The following is a 20193-nucleotide window of genomic DNA, read 5'->3' on the forward strand; positions in this document are numbered from 1 at the left end:
TAGCAGAAAAGAGAGTGTTTCCTTAAAACGGAATGGCATGTAGCTCAGCTTTACGCTGTGACAGCACACCGGTATCAGCTTATCTTAGGTATATCCTTTGGAATCACAGTAAGAAATATTATTTTGTCTAATTGGGAGGTCAGAAATCAACTTTACCCCCTTAAAAGTCCTGTGTATCCTTTTGAATAGTTAAAAATGGTTGTATGCTTTAAATTTTGTCATTTTTTGCTAAAGCTTTGGAAATCATAAGGTTGAGGTAAAATTTCAGCAGTGCTTCAAAATATTTTCTAAATGTACTAAAAGTACTTTATACAAAAAATAATTGAACAGTTTTTTCTTAACTTAACAAGTAAACAAAATTTACCCTATAATGGGCTGTTCCATTTGAGATATATACGGGCGGGAGTGGTCAAACTTTTTCAAGCCAAAAGAAATTCTTGGAAATATGTGGAATATGATAATGGCAAAATTTGTAAAAGGACAATATTCTTCTCGGTACCTTTGAAGTGAGGGTGGACTAACTAATTTCAGTCTTTTATTCCCTAAATGTTTTCGAATAAATCAAACCCCCTGGAAATTTAAATCAGGTCCTTGGAACCCTTGGAAATTCCTAAAACGTTTCAATTCATCCCTGGAACACAATATTTTCGCCCTGGAAATGTTCGCCCACTCCGTGTATGTGTATGGATATAAAATGGAATGGCCAATGCTTGTAAAAAACGTCTCATACAAGCCAGTAGATATAGTGAAGATTACATATGTGAGATTTTATTCATCAAAAATCTACTCCCACAATGGTTTGGCTTTAAATTGGTCTACATTGTCGCTTTACAAACAAATGCAAATTCTTTACTGCATTCCCAGTCATTCCATTTGTATGCATCACTATATAAAAACGATACACAGTCTTGACTGTACCATCTATTGTGACCTCCATTGTTCGGCTGACCGTTTGCAAAATTCTTGTATGTTACAATTGAAGAATCACTCCATCGAGAAAATGAGCCTTCAGACCGCATATCTGTCAAACCTATAAAAATATAAGAACTCAATTCATCAGAGTTGGATTTATAAAACGTTTACATTAATATAATGGTACACACACTCTTTGAGTTAATAAAACGAGTTAGGTAAACTTTGTACGTTTGTAGCTTTGTAGCTATATCTACACTAACAAGGGGGGGATTGACCCATTTTTGTTGCAGAATTGCTCCACGCCATGTAGATCAGCCCTTACGACTTAAGCGGAGTGAGCGCAAGCAAGCGAACTGCATTCTGATCTGAGAATGCAAATCGCTCTATGGAGACCAGGCTGTAAACCAGAACATAAAATATCAAAAAATAGACTGTGAAATAGTTTAAAGCTTGGATATCCAGGCTATGTATAAGCTCGTTGTTTTAAGCCATTCAGGTAATGAAAAACCTCTGGTTACCATTCTGATAATGAAAATCCTATGGTTACCATTTTGGTAATGAAAAACCTCTGGTTACCATTCTGATAATGAAAACCTATGGTTGCCATTCAGGTAATGAAAAACCTATGGTGCCATTCTGATAATGAAAAATCTATGGTTACCATTCTGGTTATACAAAAAAATGAAAAGCCTCTGGTTACCATTCTGATAATGAAAACCTATGGTTTCCATTCTGGTAATTAATAACCTTTGGTTACCATTCTGGTAATTAAAGACCTTTGGTTACCATTCCGGTAATTAAAGACCTTTGGTTTCCATTCTGGTAATTAAAAACCTATGGTTACCATTCTGGTAGTGAAAAACCTCTGGTTACCATTCTGGTAATGAAAAATGAAAAACCTATGGTTACCATTCTGGTAATTAAAAACCTTTGGTTACCGTTCTGGTAATTAAAGAACTTTGGTTACTATTCTGGTAATTAAAGACCTTTGGTTACCATTATGGTAATTAAAAACCATTGTTTTTGCAATTCCAAACTCACTTACCTATCCAGTAATCATTCTTTTTACCAGGTGTCAATCCATACACAAAATCATTCTCTCCTTTGTCCATAATACTTGCCAAATGACCTCCTTTTGAAATACAATATGACTCTGCATTATTCCAGGTCTTCTTTTGATCTATGTACACATAGCAATTCCCTGAATACTTTGTCCAGCCACTATGACATTCCTCTGTTTCCATAAAAGATAGAAATCAAAAGTATTTTCATGCATATTTGACTTAGTTTATACTTTATGACTCTATTTATGTGCGTGAAATCATATAAATTTAATTGGATATTTCAAAACCTTGATATTATACATGTTTTACTATTACTCTGAACAGTTCCATTTTCTAACTAAAACCACCTAAAAAGATTTTTACTCACCAACTCGCGAAAAAGCTTCAACTTGTTTTCCACTCTTGTTGTTTTTAATCGTGCAGCGGTAAGTTCCCTCTTCACGAAAAGAAGCTTTAACCGAAATCAAGTTCGGTGTTCTAGTTGTCTCTTCTTGAATAAGTGCACTGGATCCTACCCGGGTAATTTTACCGGACATACTTTGGCTGTTTCCGTATGCTGAGCAGTGGATCTCTACAACTTGACCTCTCTTTAGTTTGATAAAGGCTGGTGATGATTTTTCGATTTCCATTGCCTTAATTTTTAGTTGGATGTTCGCTTTTGTTTTTCCTGAAAATTAATCATTAATGAATTGTATAAGAATATCCAATGTTATGCATTATCAAGATTTTGTATCCCCACACGGACTCACTCAAATTTTAGCATTTTATGCCTTTTATTTCTCCACAGGGACGGGGGGCACTCAAGGTCAATGACCTACTTAAGGGTATGTTTTTCAAAATAAAAAAAAATGGGATTTCCCCTAAAACAATTTTACCCCCGAACCCGGACATTCTATTCTTAAAGAATATGCTCAACCCCCTGGACATCCTTTCTTATAAAGATGCTTACCCCCTGGATATCGTATTTTTTACTTAGAAAAGACACTTTACCCCTTGGATATCCACTCCCTTGTAGATATTTAACCCCCTGGATATCCACTTTTGAACAAAAATCGTTAACCCCCTGGATATCCGATATCCTTAACAGGGGGGGGCATGGACTATTTCTGGAAAAGCCCAATGTAATATACGGATCAAAATGAATGAAGATGAGTGAAAGTGCACTTTTAGGGTGTAAAAAGTGAGCAAAACGAAAAAATGTTTTTTGGTAAAATTTTGGAAAATCTAAAAAGTCTTTTCATCTAATTTACGATGACGAGAATTTCACCGTTGTATCTTACCAAGGAAGTTTTCAGCTTCACAAACATAAAATCCTTCGTCTTTGAACTGGATATTCGATATCTTCAGATTGTCTCCTTGAACTGTGAAACGACCAGCTGGTAACGGCCAAAAGATTCTTTTCCATGTGATTTTTGCTGGTGGATTTGCTCGAACGTCACATTTTGGGAAATCGAAAGTGATTCCTTCAGGTGCAAACACTAAAGTCTCTTTACTGAGAATTTGTGGCTTTGCTAAAAAAATATACAGAGAAAATGATCAGATGAGATGGAGTTTGTAAAAACTCCATTTCGTCCCGATACAATGATACAATGTCAATACTAATCTTGCTAGGGACCATTTCTAGTCAAATAAAGTATTTAGATTATTTAACATGTCCATAAAAGTTGATTCCACCGAAAATTATATAGAGATTTAAACACAGGGATGCTTTATTTTTACTTGCACTTGGACATGAACTTTTCACATGGAATATAGTCTTTTAAAAACCCTTGGCATTTCTCCATAATTTCTCTATAACTTACTTAAAACAGTTAAATTGCCAGATTCATAAGCTTCACCAAGCAAACTTTTAGCACTGCATTCAACACGTCCTTGTTCACCCCAAGACACGTTATGTATCGTCAAATGACTCGTGATCTCGAATTTTTTTTTGTCAACTGTAGAATCTACTTGGAAGCTCTTTGCTGGAACTTTCCATTCAATGTCGGGAATTGGATTACCATAAAATTTGCACTCGAACATTTTTATTTTTGTGATGTTAACTTGACCATTGCTCAGTGTGCTTGATACAAGCTTCGGCTCTTCGAGGCCTGGTCCTGCTGGACCTGGTGGACCCTTGAGAGCAGAACAACAAAAAAACATTAAATAAATGAGGAATTGTTTTGAGATTTATGAATATTTAGTCAATGAATATATATAAAGGTATCAAGAATGTTACAGGTCTAAATCCAATATCCTGTTCGACTAGGTTTTACGAAGTGTGTTAATAAGGGTCGAAACTTATTTAAAGTTACTTAAAAAGTCAACATTTGTTGAGGTTTTTTACTCTTTTTAACACAATTTGAATATACCCTAATACCCTGCTAAATCTGCACAGGAATCAACCTTTTAAAAATCTCTGCCCAGAAGCTCTTTTGTAGAAGCTCCACTCTCCCACTTTAATAATTCAACTTTAAAATAATTCGTCAAAGAATTATTTCCGCCCTTTCTCTCTATCTTACCGGAGGCCCTGGTGGTCCTTGAAGACACCTTGATTTTCCATTGCCAGTTTTGTCTTCACTAACCACTGTTTCTCTTTCATCTTTACACTTTTCTAGAGAAATTAACTAACATCTTCAGAATTTGAATACTATAAAAAATTCCTTCTTATAGACCTGGTAGGATTTTTTCAGCCAATGGAGGTAAAAATAACTCGATTGAGATTAATATTCCCATGTTTTATTCATTGCTGGGGATTTGAATTCCATCGTTTTTAAGTCAGAAAACTCAGTTGGGATGGAAAAATAGCACAAAATTTTGAAGAGAGGATTTCTTTAAATTGATTATTTTCAGTGAGGACAAATATTTCAGTGTAATTTTCCTCTGGGGATGATATTTCAGCCATTTTTTCAGTTTAAGGGGGTCCTACCGGGTCTACGAGAAGGTGTCTAGAGTAGGACGTAAATTCATACTCGGATATCATGTTGCAAGAAACTTATAATCTATAAATTTAGATCAAGACAACAAGATTTTACCTCTCTCACATTTGCTTAAATCTTTACAGAACTTTTCTACAGGAAAGTTCGATGTGAAATGTTTCAAGATTCGGTTTACTTCTTTGTAAATTGTTTGGTTGGATTGTTTTTGTATGAAATTGATGAGCTTTTGTTGATCAAAGAACGGTGACCAATTATTATTTTCATCGTTTGTAACATCTCTCCGGGTCCTGATTTTCTCACCTGAAAATGTATTTTTCGAATGCCGTACAATAATGCGTGATTATAACCGAAGCCTTTTAAAACGGTCGAAAAAAGTGGCTAGAAAATGATTTTCGTGATACACCTCTTAGAACTAACTTTTTTTTGTGGAAACTCGCGAATTAGTATATGTAGATTCCAAAATCAAAAAGTTTCCACGATATTTTCGTGCAAGTAACGACTAATTGGCGATTTTTTTGCGTTTCCAGGCAAAATTGCAAGGCCTGGAAATTCATGATTTTTGGGGGGTCTTCAAATTAAAAAAAAACCTATATCACATGATAGAGCTCTTCAAACTGAGCAAAAAAATGTATTACACCAAAGTCCCAACTTCTCTAGATCAAAAGTTATGGGCCTATTTGTGGTCAAAAAGGTGTTTAATTTTGCATAAATTAATGCAGATTGTGGGGAAATTCCCTGTTTTCCATCAGTTTTTCACCACAAATAGGCCAATGAATTTTGATCTAGAGAAGTTGGGACTTTGGTGTAATCAGGGGGGGGGCACGCAGTTACTACAAGACAGTATGACACTTACTACCGTGGTGGTACTGTATTCACAAGTTATGAAAACAGTTACTACACAGTGTAGTAACTGCTGTTTGGGGGTGGTGCCAAACACTAAAAGTAGCACTTTTGGTGTAGTAAGTGCTTATATCTTAATTCTTTTAGAGAACTTTCAAAAATTTTCACAAAAAATTAATTTTTTTGTGAAAAAATTCTTTGTTAAAAAAAATATTTTTGTTATAAATGGACGAAAAATTTTTTTTCTGAGACCCAACTTTGAAATTATGCTTTCCCTAATTATCATTAAAATGTTCTCAACAGCTGTTAACCAAGTAAATTAAAAGAAAATCTAGCACAAAAATGGCTTTAGGTTGAAAAATAATCGCAATTTAGGGTAATTTCGAGCATGTTTTTGATGATATCACTCAAAAACAGGGGTGGTACCTGGAAATCTTTTCTGAAAACAGTTACTACCAAGGTGTAGTAACTGCAAAGGGTGGTGGTCCTGAAAAAAAGTGTTGAAAAAGCACTTACTACACATCATGTCTTGTAGTAACTGCGTGCCCCCCCCTGGTGTAATACACTTTTTTTGCTCAGTTTGAAGAGCTCTATCATGTGATATAGGTTTTTTTTTAATTTGAAGACCCCCCAAAATCATGAATTTACAGGCCTCGCAATTTTGCCTGGAAACGCAAAAAATCGCCAATTACTCGTTACTTGCACGATAATATCGTGGAAACTTTTTTGATTTGTAATCTACACATACTAATTCGCGAGTTTCCGTTATTTCTTTTGGAATCTAAAAGATGTATCACGAAATGAAACGTTTTTCAACCTCAGCCGCGCGACTACCTATACTACCTGCGGTTTGGTTTGTAAGGGTCTGTGATCCAGACTAGACATTTCTGCATTACCCTGTTTTATACAGGGTCCAAAAACCCTCGATTGAACATACTCGACAGTAATTTTTGATCTAGTCGCAATGATCTTGTGAATAAAGAAAAAAGTTTCAAAAAAGGCAAATTTACCTTGAGAATTTTGTTGTAATTCCACAAAACGAGAATTGATCTCTTGATACTGTACAAAATTAAACACTGAAAGACATCCAAATCCAACGACTAAAAACCATGTCAACTTCTCCATTTTAGAATCGATCGACTTTTTGCTTTACTCGTTAAATTTCGAACTTCTCCTTTTAGTCTCTCTGATTTTCTTTCTGATCTATACCAAGTTTTTAGGTGTAAATAGAGCTCTCTATTTGATGTCCTTATACAAACATTTTGATTGGTTCAGAGTGACGTCATCAGATTACATAGCCAATCAGAAAACAGTATTTGGGAAAACTTACAGTATTTTGTTTAGCTTCAAGTGATTAACGTCAAAGTTAATTTTCTGATAGATTCTTTCCTGCATTGTTTTAAATTCTGAAATCTGAGCGTTTTGCTAGTAATCCGACACCAAAAACGTAAAGAAGACAATTTGGAAAGGTCATTCTTAAGGACGTCCTCTATAAAAATAATATTTTTCTGTGCGTATGATAAAAAGGAAATTCTAAAAGGAAAAACAACTAATTCTCTAATTCGTGTCGGGAGAAAGGCCCTTAAGGCCGGTCTCCACTTGCGCGCGCTGCGATCGCAACTTTGGCTTCAATCATTTTTGCTTGGAGAAAAGATTACGTCATAAAAACGCAGCGCGCGCTTGGAAAAAAAGTTGAATGTAAAAGTTGATCGTTACGTCATATCGCACCAATGGAGTTGCTTCATTTTTCTTTTGACCAATAGCGTGGAAGCTTTGCTCGAAGAAGAGCGATTGAAGCGCGCGCAAGTGGAGACCGGCCCTTAGGAAAAACTTAAGTCTTCAAACTCCAACCCAAGGTAATTCATGTCCCTACAAAGTTTTTTTCTCGCGAAATACTTACTCTTGACCTTTTCATAAATTACGTCACGAACATCGCTTGCCTCGTATTCAAACAATTTCCATGGTGATTATATCCACTGAAACATTAAATGATTTTTTTATGAATAGAAAGTAGTTGTAATAAAATCCGCTGGGAGTTAATCACCATGGCAAAAATTTCAAAGCGAGGCAAGTGATTCTCGTGACATAATTTATGAAAAGGTCTGTCGTACTCTTACCTTTAAAAATCTTATATTTTTCAAATAGTAAAATTTTGAATTAGCAAGATTCGCCTGTGCTTTGAAAAGGGAGAAAGAATCCCAGACTGAAATAATTCAAAAAAAGTTTGCTTTCCAATGAAAATGGACTGAAATGGAAAATAAACAAGTCGAAAACTATCACTCTGGTTGCTGCAGTCTGCACTTCTAGAAGCACTAACATTAAATTTCCAACGATTGAATTTTGTGATGTTTATAAAGTGGGTATTAAACGTGTTTGTGTTTTCATTAGATTATAAATATTATCTTTTTATTTACAATTTCATTTTTTATCTTGCTACCGATACTTCTTGTACCTGTTAACAAGCCGACGTTTCTGTCATATTCCGGGTCCGTTGCAAAAGTCGGCTTTTACCGAAAGTTGACGACGGCTTAAACCGGAGACGTATTGTTTCACGCAACGTCGTTAGCGCGCTACTAACATTCCTTGTCAATTTATTGTCATCAGCCGACGAACATTTAAACAATCTAACCAATGATTTTTTCATTTCGTCATTCAAAGTCCCATAGATCAAAGGATTGATTGCTGAATTTAAACTCATCAAAAAGTTTGATACAATAAAAAAGAATGCTGCGTACGGTTTCAAAGCTAACGTTCCGTACGTTGCTGCAAAGAAAACGGCGTGTTGTGGTGTGACACATACTGTATATGCAATGACCAATATAATGGACATTTTCAATAATTTATTCTGCTGTTTCTTACGTGAACCGTTACTACTACGACGTCTTTTACGACGTGTTACGGATAACCGACGTCCGTTATTTCGATTCGGTAAACGGGTCTTGTTATTAAATCTACTCGAGAATACTGACTCGTCCATATCCACAGCTTGGTTACCATCTTTGTTATTGTTTGTATCATTATGGCAACAAGCTCCATTTCTCAATTTTCTCTCTTCCTGTTTCTGTAGATCGTTATGTAGTTTAACAAGTTCAAATTGCGAATGTGAGCTTTTAACAGCATACACAATAATACAATAAGCAGCGACTATATACAACATTGGTAAAGGCAGCTGGACAACGAATATAATAACCCAGTAGATATTCCCCATTTCACGACTGGGCCAGTGTTCAGTGCAATAGCCCTGGTGTATATCTGCAACGATCATTAACGGTATCGTAATAAGACCTGATATCAACCATACTACGAATATCAAGATTTTAGTTCGCTTTGTGTTACGCTGGTGAGCTACCATCGGTTGCGTGACAGCTACGTAACGGTCATACGTGATTACGATTAACGTACCAATTGACGCATTCACGGTACACGAATTGACGCCGAAACTCACGCCGCATGCTATAACGCCAAGGTCCCATAAATAGTTGACTTGGATTTGATACATTTGTGTGGGTACGTATATTATGCAGACTATAAGATCTGATACAGCTAGATTTAACGTTAATAAATGTATACTACGTACACGTTGTTTACGGCGTATAAGCACTAAACAAACAAGAAAGTTACCGATGCCACCGACACAAGATAGTAAGATATACAATGCAAATATCAGTTTATGGAACCATAATGGGATAATAGGCGGTGGCATATTTTGTTGCATATGATGTAATGAATTGTTATGATGCAATGAATCGTTGTGATAGCCATTCGTATGATGGCCAGTATGATTCGTACCGTTAAAGTGGTGTGTGTAATGTAGAGTATGGTTGATGAAGTGGGATGATGTCATCTTTTTGTGTTTTTTTTTTTACTTTCGTCTTTTTACATAATAAAGTTGTAGTCGTGTTTTATCTAAAGATAGAAGATTAAAAAATGTTAGTTACTGTTATAGCTGAGGTTAGCTGGCATATAGTCGTTTTGCATTAGATTCCCATTTTCGCACTAAGACTTCTTTGCCATTTTTCTAGCAGAAAAAGACCAGGACTTAGTTGAAAAATAAGCTTCGGAAAGTTAGGCAGTTTCCCGTGTGTAAACACAAGATTTTCCGTATCTTTAGAAACAAACCCTTTCCAATCTCGTGACGGTTATCACGGGAAAATTGCGGAAAGATTCCAGAAAAGTGACAAGAATCTTAGTGCGGTAATGGGAATCTTGTACAAAACGACAGTGGGGAGAGATAGTTTAAGGTTTTAGTTCGGGACCTATTGGTCGGTTCTGGAATAAAGGGACTAAAAGACCTACATTATACACCAGAATTTTTTCCAAAGATTCAACTGTTCTTCGCAAATATGTAGCAAGCTATTTACTAAAAATAGAAAAGTTTTCTCAAGAACCAATTGGCTTTATTCATGATATGCACCACTGGAGAGTCTTCTAACTTTTCAAATTCATGTCATTCACGTCACATTTTCTATTTTAAGTGACATATTGGGGAGAATCTGAAAACTTACTGGCAACGCATTTCAATGATTTCAAGGTCTTTACTGATGAATGCACTTTTAAAGGCAGGATTTTCTCGATATAAGAAGTGGTTTACATCAGCTATCATTATATGGTTTGGCTAGCAAAACGATCGTTTATGTCAGGGTATTCATGATATGCACCACTGGAGAGTCTTCAAAGAACTTTTAAAATTTTCCAGTGATCAAATTACCAGTCGTTCTACCAAAAAGTAGCTATACGTACCTACATTGGTACATAATTGTGGATTTTTACTAATTTTTTTTTGGGTACCAATTTTAACTAAAATTTATTTCACAAGACTTACATCAAAAATACCAAAATACCCAAAAGCTAAGTTTTCTGTACCTAAAAATTACTGGTAAAATCTGGTGGCTTATCTTGTATAAGAACATACTGCCTAATTTCTTGTAATATGATGTATAAGCTATGCCTTGTTACTGAAATATTCTATCCATTAAACTAAGTCTATTTTTAAACCAACCAATCATTTGAAAGTACCAGTATCCAGATACTCATTTTTTCTCATATTTATCTTATCAGTTTATCCATCTATCTATCTATCAGAAAATTGATCCTTACCTATCTAGTTTGACGATATCAATTACTTCATTTACTTATCAAATACCTTCGAAAATCATTAGTTTTTGTTGAGTGCAATTAAAAATATTTAATCGGCTTAACGGATTAATGTGAGATCAGAAAACAGACTGCTCTAATATCCATAATTTTTTAAACCTCGATTTACATTTCCTGTCTGACAACAAAATGAGAGACAAGAGTGTTTAAGAAAGCAGACTAGATCATCCTATTCCCTCACGGAAGGATTGAAATGCTTGTTCAATATACCAAGGTCTATCTAATCACGCACCACGTAAACAATAGTTCCTCATTTTCACACCATTACCAAATTTATTTCAAATCTTTGAATTTCCCAATCTAATTCTATAATATTCATTTTTATTACTTTGCATTAAAGATTACACAAAAACTACTTTTGGATTTTTTTCTGTGATCTTTTAAACTACCCTTTACCGAAGGTCCTGCTGATAATGATCAAGCAGGCTAATCTAGGCCCGGGGGGGGGGGCACTGGGTTTGCGGACTGACGGTATGTACGGGCCAAAAATTGGCTTTTAAAATTGCACCCTTACAGTGCAGCAAAAATCAGTGAAAATCATACCCTTAGAGTGCATTTTCCCCAAAATGTTCGATCCTTTTCGTGCAAAAGATGGTCAAAATTCTAGCATTTTTGGTCAAAATATCTAGATTTTTCAAAAATTTTCTGAAATTTCTACCCTTACAGTGCATCTCTAGTTTTTCCGACCCTTACAGCGCATTTTAAACATATTGGAAAAGGTACCCCCAGCTGCCCCCCCCCCCCCCCCGGGAATCTAGGTTAATCTGGTCGCCTCGTATTTAATGTAACTCTTTTTGTGGCCCTTCGTGGAAACAATTCCTCAGTTGTCTAAAAGATGTTGAATTTTTCGAAGCATGCCACGTAAAATATTTGTTATTATCATTTTTATTAACTCTTGCTGTTATTGGATTAATCTGAAAACTTTTTCAATTTTGTCAAATTTGCTTATAGTTTACCAATTTTTTTCTACTCGAAGGCAACGGATGAAGGATGTCAATCAGTCAGGATTAAGAGGCTCGTAAAGTACATTACTATAGACAAAAAGGTATGATGTATTCCTATAGCGCATGCACGAAGAAAAGTTCTTGAGATGCAAACCCGTGATTCTAGGCTGGAGAAATTGTCAAACCTATTATCTCCCATTCAAGAAACATCATACTTGCATGTTGTATGGCTTGCATGCGCTGTTATTGCCTTTGCTTCTTAAGGGGTAAGATAAGGTCTGCAAAGTTGTACCCCTTTCAAGTTTTCATCCAGGGTTTGGATAAATGCTAAATGGCTTTTATGTCTATGGTTGGCTGGTATCAAAGCAAGTGTTTTCGTGGTCAGGGAAGTAGCTCATTTGTTCTAAAAAGGCTTTTCAGATCAATCAATGTAAACTGGGCTTTATCAAAGGCGACAAATGAAAGTAAAATGCCTTTCGATATATTTTTTTATTAGAAACATGTTATAAAAAATCTCAATTTAATGAGCCAGGGTTGAAACTTTTATTATGATTTATGTATCAATATCCTTGGGAGATTCTACATCAATAGCAACATATTCTTTGCTTTGAGCAATTCATTTTGCCTGGTAGTTTTCAAATCTAACATTTCTAGATTTCAATCCTTCAAACCTTTGTACTTTGAACCAACGCTTTAATACTTCGTTCTAACGTATTAATGAGAAGCTTAATTCTGATTGAGCTTAATTAATCAGCCTCATTAAATGATAAATGCAAAGTAAACTATATATTACAGCGCGTTATACACCACTTGACTTTCGAAATGAGCAGAATACTATGATATAAGACTGTTCATCTAACGTTTCTAGACCATTTAAAAAGAACGAACAAATAACTATTAAAAAGCGACAAAAAGAACGACAAACCCTAACCCTAACTATCATATTTCGCCGGCCAAAACCCCGACCGAAAATAACTGTACCACCCCTACAGATTCATTTCTCTTTGTTTATCATGGGAATTAACTGCATACAGTATGGTTCAAAAGAAACCACGCATGCGTATAAGTCTCTATTTGGGTGAGCTGGAAACATCAGCCAAGATTCTTTGATAATTTTGTTTGTCTTTTTGATTCGACGTGAGACAAAAGTTTCTGCTGGAAACCTTTCCATTGTAGCATCGAACAGGAACCTATTTTTTTGTTTTTGTTTTGATGATGTCTTTACGATTGACATCCAATACGCATGCTCATTTGCAAGGATTCATACAGACTGCGTTGCACTAACTGGTCTCTAGGGATCTTGTCATAATTTCCATCTCCAAAGTAATATTGCAGTTATGCTCTTAAATCACACTACCATATTTCTGTCAGCTCGAGTAACTTCTCAGCTTCCGAACAAGAATAGAAAAGAAATGCTGAAATAAGAGCTTTTCCACTGCAATCCTAAAGGTCATTGAATATATTCAAATATTACTAAGAATCATATTGTCCAAAGAAATAAAGATGGATAAGCAAACAATAAAATCACTTTTTCCAAGTACACGTTTTTTTATAAGAACAAACTATGTAAGAACATAATTCTTCTATGGCCAACATGTTAAGAACAAGTTAAGGCTTCATGGGCTCTAAAACACCCAATTTCTTAGGAAGATGGACAAAAATACTCCTAAAATGGTGAAAGTAAGAACATGTTAAGAACATTTTTAGGCTTAAAACTAAAAAAGCTAAGAACATCCGAAGGCTTCAAAAATTTTGGATGTTCTTATAAAAAAACGTTGTCTTTGTTGAGAACGTGAGAAGTTTAGTTCAGGTTGATTTCCAAAATAATTTATTGAAAGACTTCACAAGACGATTTGAAAGGAGTTTGACAAAAAGTCAGCGGGAATGTAAAGCACGTGACCCAAAAAAGAAGCTATTAACAGGGTGATTTGCGGTACTCTTTCAGAGATAATCTTTTAAGTATCATTTATCCGAAACTTAAACTTCTTAATCTAACTTGAGCCAACTTCTATTTAAAGTCCAGCGTTGTGTGGATCATATGTTAACAGCTATTGGTATATTTAAAGATTCTAAGTGACCTAGTAGTATCTAGTTGTCACCTAGGCTGCACGCACCCCCAGAATTTATGCGTGCAGTCTAGTTGTCACCACCTGCTAGTAAAAATCAAAATATATCCTAGGGACTGAAAACCATGTCAAATACACCCCCTTCTCACAGACCACTGGGACCCCTTACTACTTGAAAAATTGGCCAAAATTTCGTCCCCAGTGAAATACTCTGACATACTCTAATTTTTGTACCTGCTGAAAATAACTGGTTAAGCAAATCCTCACTACTAAACATTGTGCTATTATTTCCATTCCCACTGACTTGAAAACAATGGAACTCAAATCCCCAACCATAAAAAACATTGTAATATCAATCCATATCGAGTCTTAGTCCGTTATTTTTTACCCCCACTGACAGAAAAATCCTACCGGGCCAGTGAGAAAGGGTGTTCAGATGTCTCAGTAAATCTTGAATAAGTGTAGTTAATCCTTAGACGATGCCAAAAGCCATCTAAGCGACCAAATCCATGATTAAGGTCATTTTAACCCTAAAACACAAGAAAATAACACACAGCAGACGTTGGCCGATTTAACAATTAGTTCAATTCAAATCGAGAATATCTTCCGCCATTTGTTTACGCTGGATTTTTTTAAGAATTTCATTTTGATCCAAAATATTATTTTTATTGAAACTATGACGTAATCTTTTGAAGAAAAACATTAACAAACGATCATCCATTTAAAAAAGATTGGATTTAATCCAGACCCCATTACTCGAAAAGTTCGAGGATCGAACTTACTCGGACAAGTAAAGTTCAAGTAATTCTTTTACTCAAAAATTTGTGAGGAGTTCGAAAAAGTTTGTGAGGAGTTCGAAAAAGTTTGTGAGGAGTTCGAAAAAGCTCGAGTAAAAAAGCGGCTTGGAAAGTTCGAGTACGAGTAATGGGGTCTGGTTTGATATGTTGGAAGGTGACAGAAGAAAGCTAACTTAGATGACCCCCCCCCCCAAACTGACAAGGACAAATTATCCAGGCAAATAACCTGTCGGGAAAATCTCTCTGACCAAAGTATTATTTCAAAAAATAAATTATCACTCATGTAGCAATCCTGATTTAAAATTCGAATCAAACGGGGGGGGGGAATCAGTGGCAAACACCATCAAAAATTCCCCAGATATTTTTAAAGTCAGTTTTTGAATAAGGACAAGACTTTCTAGAGGTAACTTCCCATTAGTAAAAATCCAAAGCCATACAACATTCCTGATTTACAAACCAAATCGATTCAATGTAGCTGAGAGGAAAATAAAACAGCCGTAATGACGGCTGCAAACTCCGATAATTGTCATTTTTAAATAGCAAACCATTATGCAAACATCTTTATCGTGGTCAGCCTTTCTTGATATTTCTAACATAAAATTTGAAAGAGTTTATCCTAGTAAGTGCGAGCGCAAAAGCAAACCAAATTTGGAAATCAAACCGGAAAGATTGGGAAATCGAACCCAACTATCGCAACTGATCGGATTTACGCACAATTACAAATGAAAAACACTGATTTTAAGAAACTTCTTAGCCGGAGTTGAATAACCGGCGACAAATAAAATGATAAATATCCCAAAATTTATTTTTTTAAGTTATTTTTTTAATAACGAAAATTATTTCTCTTGTGCCGACTTGATGTTAGTAAATTTATCAATAAATACCATGCTGATATCATAATTCAAACATTTGTAAATCAGAAAGTGATTCTAGATACCACTTAGGGTGATTTTTTTCTTAAAACAGCTTGAACATAAGAAAGTACCTATATACATCTGTGTTATGTTTTGAGTAATTAACCCGTTAAATGCATCATTCTGTAACTTCAAATTTTCAAATTCTTTTAATCTCAAATGCTCATAAACGTCCGAACTGACAAAAAAGGTGGCATGGTCGCGGCGCTTTAAGACTCAGACCTACCAGCACAGGACCGAAAAAATAGAGCGATCTCGTAGAAGCCAGTGGCATTTAATGGATTAGCGAATCATATGCCTGATCAACACGCAGGAATCACCTTTCAAAATTGTAAATGCAGTATACCTTATTATTATCAAGTACCAAGGCTTAAAGTTCTTATGAAAAATGACTAGTTTCAACTTTAAGTCGCTATATCTCCGGTTCTAGAAGTAGCTGGGAGATCGCTCATAGTTGAATAGCTTAGATGAGTATCATTTTTCTGAGGTCTTTGTGACCACCTGGCTTAAAGTGGAGTGAGTGAGTCCAAGTCCTGGTTTAGAGGAATAGAATGAAATAAAATAAGGGCAAAAGAATATCGGTCAAAAGACAAATATGCGTATTTTTCTGCTGGACCATGAAGAACCAACCTATCCTGCTTATGAGCCATATATCTTAGCAAAACAGTAAAATCCCCGTAAATAGCCACAATAAAAAAATAACAAATAGGATTAAATAACTTAACGTCTTTCATACACTTTCGAAGTATAAAGTTTTGCAATCTTGCAATTCAAGCAGATTTACTTTCTTCTCATAGCTGAGAACCGTCATTCATAGTCCAAATAGTTGAGAATATTTGAAGATTCGTCAATACAATTTCGATTTCCCTACTCCAAAAACTACAAAAGCAAGTAACTTCAGACACGAAATTAATTATTCTATATGTATCAAATTTTCCTATCTGGAATTTGAATTGGTTTGTCTGATTGCAGTCTGGCTCCCCGAGGTTTTTTTACAGTATTTGAACATAACATGTGTTCCAAAGAGTTTTGTCAAAAAAGGATGAATAGTTGAATCAGGTTGAATCGAATTTTAGTTCTGTCCAGATTTCAGACAGTAGTGTATCCATAACTCGAACCTTTACAACTAATGAATGTTTTTACTTGAAGGTATTCTCCTTACCTTCAGGCAATAAGTTCTTAAAAAAGTCTTTAACGTGAATTTTTTATTACTCGAATTAATTTCGATGTCCCCATATATTTGTTCGAGTTATGAAGACTTCACTGTATCTTACAAAAAAAATAATATATATTGCTGCAAAATATCAAATAAACTTTTGCGAAACTGGTTTTAACGGAACAAGAAAGATATGAAACGATTAGACCGTCGTCAAAATTTTACACATGATACAGTGCCGTAGGAAGTATTTTGACATTGGGGGGGGGCATAAGTTCAGTGACACCGTGAGGGCCAACCATGGTTTGGCCTCGAGAGGGAAAATTTCGAAATCTAGAGCTCTAAATTGGCTAAAAAGACACTCAAATAATTCGAATAAAGGCAAAATTTAAAGGTAAAATACTCACTCAAAGAAATCACTCTTAAAAAAATTATTGGGGTAGCTACGGCACTGTGATATGACAATAACATACCTACTTGAACTGACAAAAAAGCGACATTTGGCCAGACTTGATCGACCTTTCTGAAAAATAGAACAACTTTTTATCTAATTTTCTAAAAAAATAAAGAAAACTTGATTAAGCCAAAAACTTATTCGTATGAGTCACTTTTAAATTGAAACATGAAAAATATATCCCTTTTACTTGGAATTCTTGTTGAAATATTTTTCATTTCTCTTTGAAGGGATAAGCTTATAAGGTTACAAGGTATCCAATTTGTCGCTTTGATACTCTTCTTTTGTCCACCCTTTTTGTTTCACCTCCTTCCTACTCGTTTTTTCTTTAACTACCCCCTGGTTTTCTCCCCTTAACTGGTCCGGGGGTTCAGCAATCAAAGGATTTTATTACCTTTCCCCTTAAAGCGAGGGATCAAAGTTTCCGGGGAAAATTGTCGCCCACCGGTAAGGTGACAAAGAAAGCTTTTCACTTTTTGCACCCTCGAAACACCATAAAACACAATGCAATTGGATAATAAGTTTTGAAAAGTTTAGTCTGCAAAAAAGTGAAAGTGAGGGGACCATGGCCCCCTGTCCTCTGCCCCTTGCCCCCTGCATCCCTGCACCCCGTCGGCGGGGCCATGAAGTTTATTGAAAGTAAACCAACAGACTAAAAACTATTAGTGTTACTTTGAACACCTGCAACATAGTTCAAGTTGCGTGCTAAACTGCTAAAAGAGATTGAAGTTTGCCGTTACCCATTACGTTCTAAAGAACCCTGTCACTAATAGTAAAGTGAACTTTAAATTTGGCTTTTTCGAACATATAAACCGCGAAACCTTATCCGGTGAAAATTCTTCAGATAAAAATTATGTCTTTCACTGACAAAGATCTGGCGTCGTTTTTGTAAATTTTCGATTTTTCAGCCCCCATTGAATTGACGTCAATGCACGCTTGCTAGGCCTGTAACTTTAGAACGCCATGCCGTTACCCCTTAGAAGAAGACATGTTATCAGGTTATCAGGTTGAAAGTGACGGACGACAAAATTCGAACAGATAAACTGAAGAAGAAATTGAGAAGAAATATTTCGTGATTTAAACCTACAAAACATGCAATAGAATGATTGAATCCAATTCGCGTTTAGTTATTTATCGCTCGAACTACACACGTAATATAAACTTACATTTATATAAAAAGATTTGTTTTCAAATTACCGCTCACGGTTACTGCTATTGACGTACAATTTGCTATTGAAAAAGTTAATTTTGATAATTCCCAATACTCTTTATATTTAAGCGGAACCAGGTGACTTTGGGCTATACAGGGGGGTGGACGAACCTTTTCAAATAAAAAAAATAACAAGAAAGCCTAAGCGGCGTAAAGGCCCAGCAGTGTTGGCACTGTCATCATATTTTTCCGTTGCAGAATCGCCATACAACAGGAGCGAACTTTTTCAATGTGAAGACTCGGGCGAGCAATAAAGATTTATTACTTTAAACTTTTTTCTACTAATTAAGAAAGAAAGATTTGACCATATAAGTTGGACGTATTAATTATATGTGGTTTTTTCTTACGCGTGCGCACAATAGACATTCAGGTAGTTCGATTTTAGCCTGGAATCGTCGATTGATAATTGCGCGCATAGGCCCCGACAAAGTCAAATTTTTTCGACCAGTTGTGTTTTAAAGGCCCATTTTGCTGCGCTCTGGGCCAATTATTGAAAATGTGTGGATACCCCCTGGAAATGGGCAAAATGTGCAAAAGCACCCTTGGAAAAATTCTTTCCATACCTTAAAGTTAGGGTGGACGAAATAAAATTAGTCTTTTACCCCCTGAAAATTTTTCTCGGATCACCCTCTGGAAATGTTAGTCCCCCTGTATGGATATAAAATGGAATGGTCTATTTTCAAGCAAAGGTCAGAGCAGAGCGTGGCATGCGCAGTAAGTTCTCTATATCCTCTTCCTTTCATTTGAACAAAGCACACCACATCCAACATTCTAATCTCCAACTTGTCACAATGAACAACTTTTTGAAACGTTGTCCAAGCAGTTTGACACACCAATCATCAAACATGAGTTTAACAATTCCTTTTCAACTCGCCGCATTAATAATATCACATAAAGTTCCATATCCCTCAAATGACAATAGGGTATGATTTCTGGAAGGCTTTTCTCATAGAAAATGTTCCACAATGTTTCCTTTAACTCCAGTATATCAATATCTCGAGCCCAAACAAACACCAATATCTTAAAAATAATTCAAAAAACTTCCCCATCTTAAATAGTAGTCTAACTCTCTATAGACTTTTCATTATAAGAATTTCACCTTGTCAGATCGTTTTCTTGTCTCTTGCTTCTAGCCTTGTGGCTACACTTCAAACATAATATCCAGTTTCCCAGAAACCTAGCATTAAAGCAAATCATGTTTTTGGAACGACATTATATCTCAAATATGTCAAAAATTTGAGAAGCCAGCGATGCAAATTAATTCATCTTAGACTCTTCATGATCTTATAAATAAAACTTATTGGACCTTGTTTTAATGTTAAAATGTAAAAAGGTCCCCCTTATGTTAGAGCATTGGTGAGAAAGCAAGTAAATCAAAGAAAAGACAAGAAAAAGCAAAAAAAGAAGATGGAAGAAATGTAGTAAAAAGGTTTTCCAGACGACTAAATTGCCCTATAGAACTAAATAAATTGTATATTTTAATTTATTTGCGACCTTTGGAGGGGGCCTTGGAGGTTTTCTGCAGTTATAAGTTTCTCTACATAAAGGACTAAAAGCATGTTTTAAAAACCAGTAAAAACTAGTATAAATATTCAACCTAAACAAATAACAATTAAAGTTTCCAGATGAGTAAAATTACCCTAGTAGAACCAATAAATTGAGTATTTTTGTCTTTTGGGGTTTCAAAGATGCACTTCACAAATTTAAAAATATCATTTTAAAAATACCAGTAAACTAGTAAAGAATTTAACCTAACAATGA

The 20193-nt window shown here is 35.4% G+C and overlaps 2 protein-coding genes across 2 annotated transcripts; both read right to left on the reverse strand.

The window, feature by feature from the left end:
* Positions 1-262: 262 nt before the first annotated feature.
* Positions 263-6974, reverse strand: LOC136810273 (uncharacterized). The gene is made up of 8 exons (XM_067066842.1): positions 6748-6974; positions 4994-5197; positions 4481-4572; positions 3782-4094; positions 3260-3490; positions 2347-2646; positions 1961-2149; positions 263-1030 (listed from the first exon to the last, which is right to left on the reverse strand). Exons 1-8 carry the CDS (start codon positions 6860-6862, stop codon positions 816-818), a joined length of 1659 nt encoding a protein of 552 aa, XP_066922943.1. The 5' UTR covers positions 6863-6974; the 3' UTR covers positions 263-815.
* Positions 6975-8085: 1111 nt separating this feature from the next.
* On the reverse strand, positions 8086-9639 carry LOC136810274 (galanin receptor type 1-like). Its single transcript, XM_067066843.1, has one exon. The coding sequence runs from the start codon at positions 9579-9581 to the stop codon at positions 8193-8195; it is 1389 nt and encodes a 462-aa protein (XP_066922944.1). The 5' UTR covers positions 9582-9639; the 3' UTR covers positions 8086-8192.
* Between the last annotated feature and the right edge of the window lie 10554 nt (positions 9640-20193).

This window comes from Clytia hemisphaerica, unplaced genomic scaffold, assembly GCF_902728285.1.
Source record: "Clytia hemisphaerica strain Z4C2 unplaced genomic scaffold, Clytia hemisphaerica genome assembly, whole genome shotgun sequence".
Lineage (NCBI taxonomy): Eukaryota > Metazoa > Cnidaria > Hydrozoa > Leptothecata > Clytiidae > Clytia > Clytia hemisphaerica.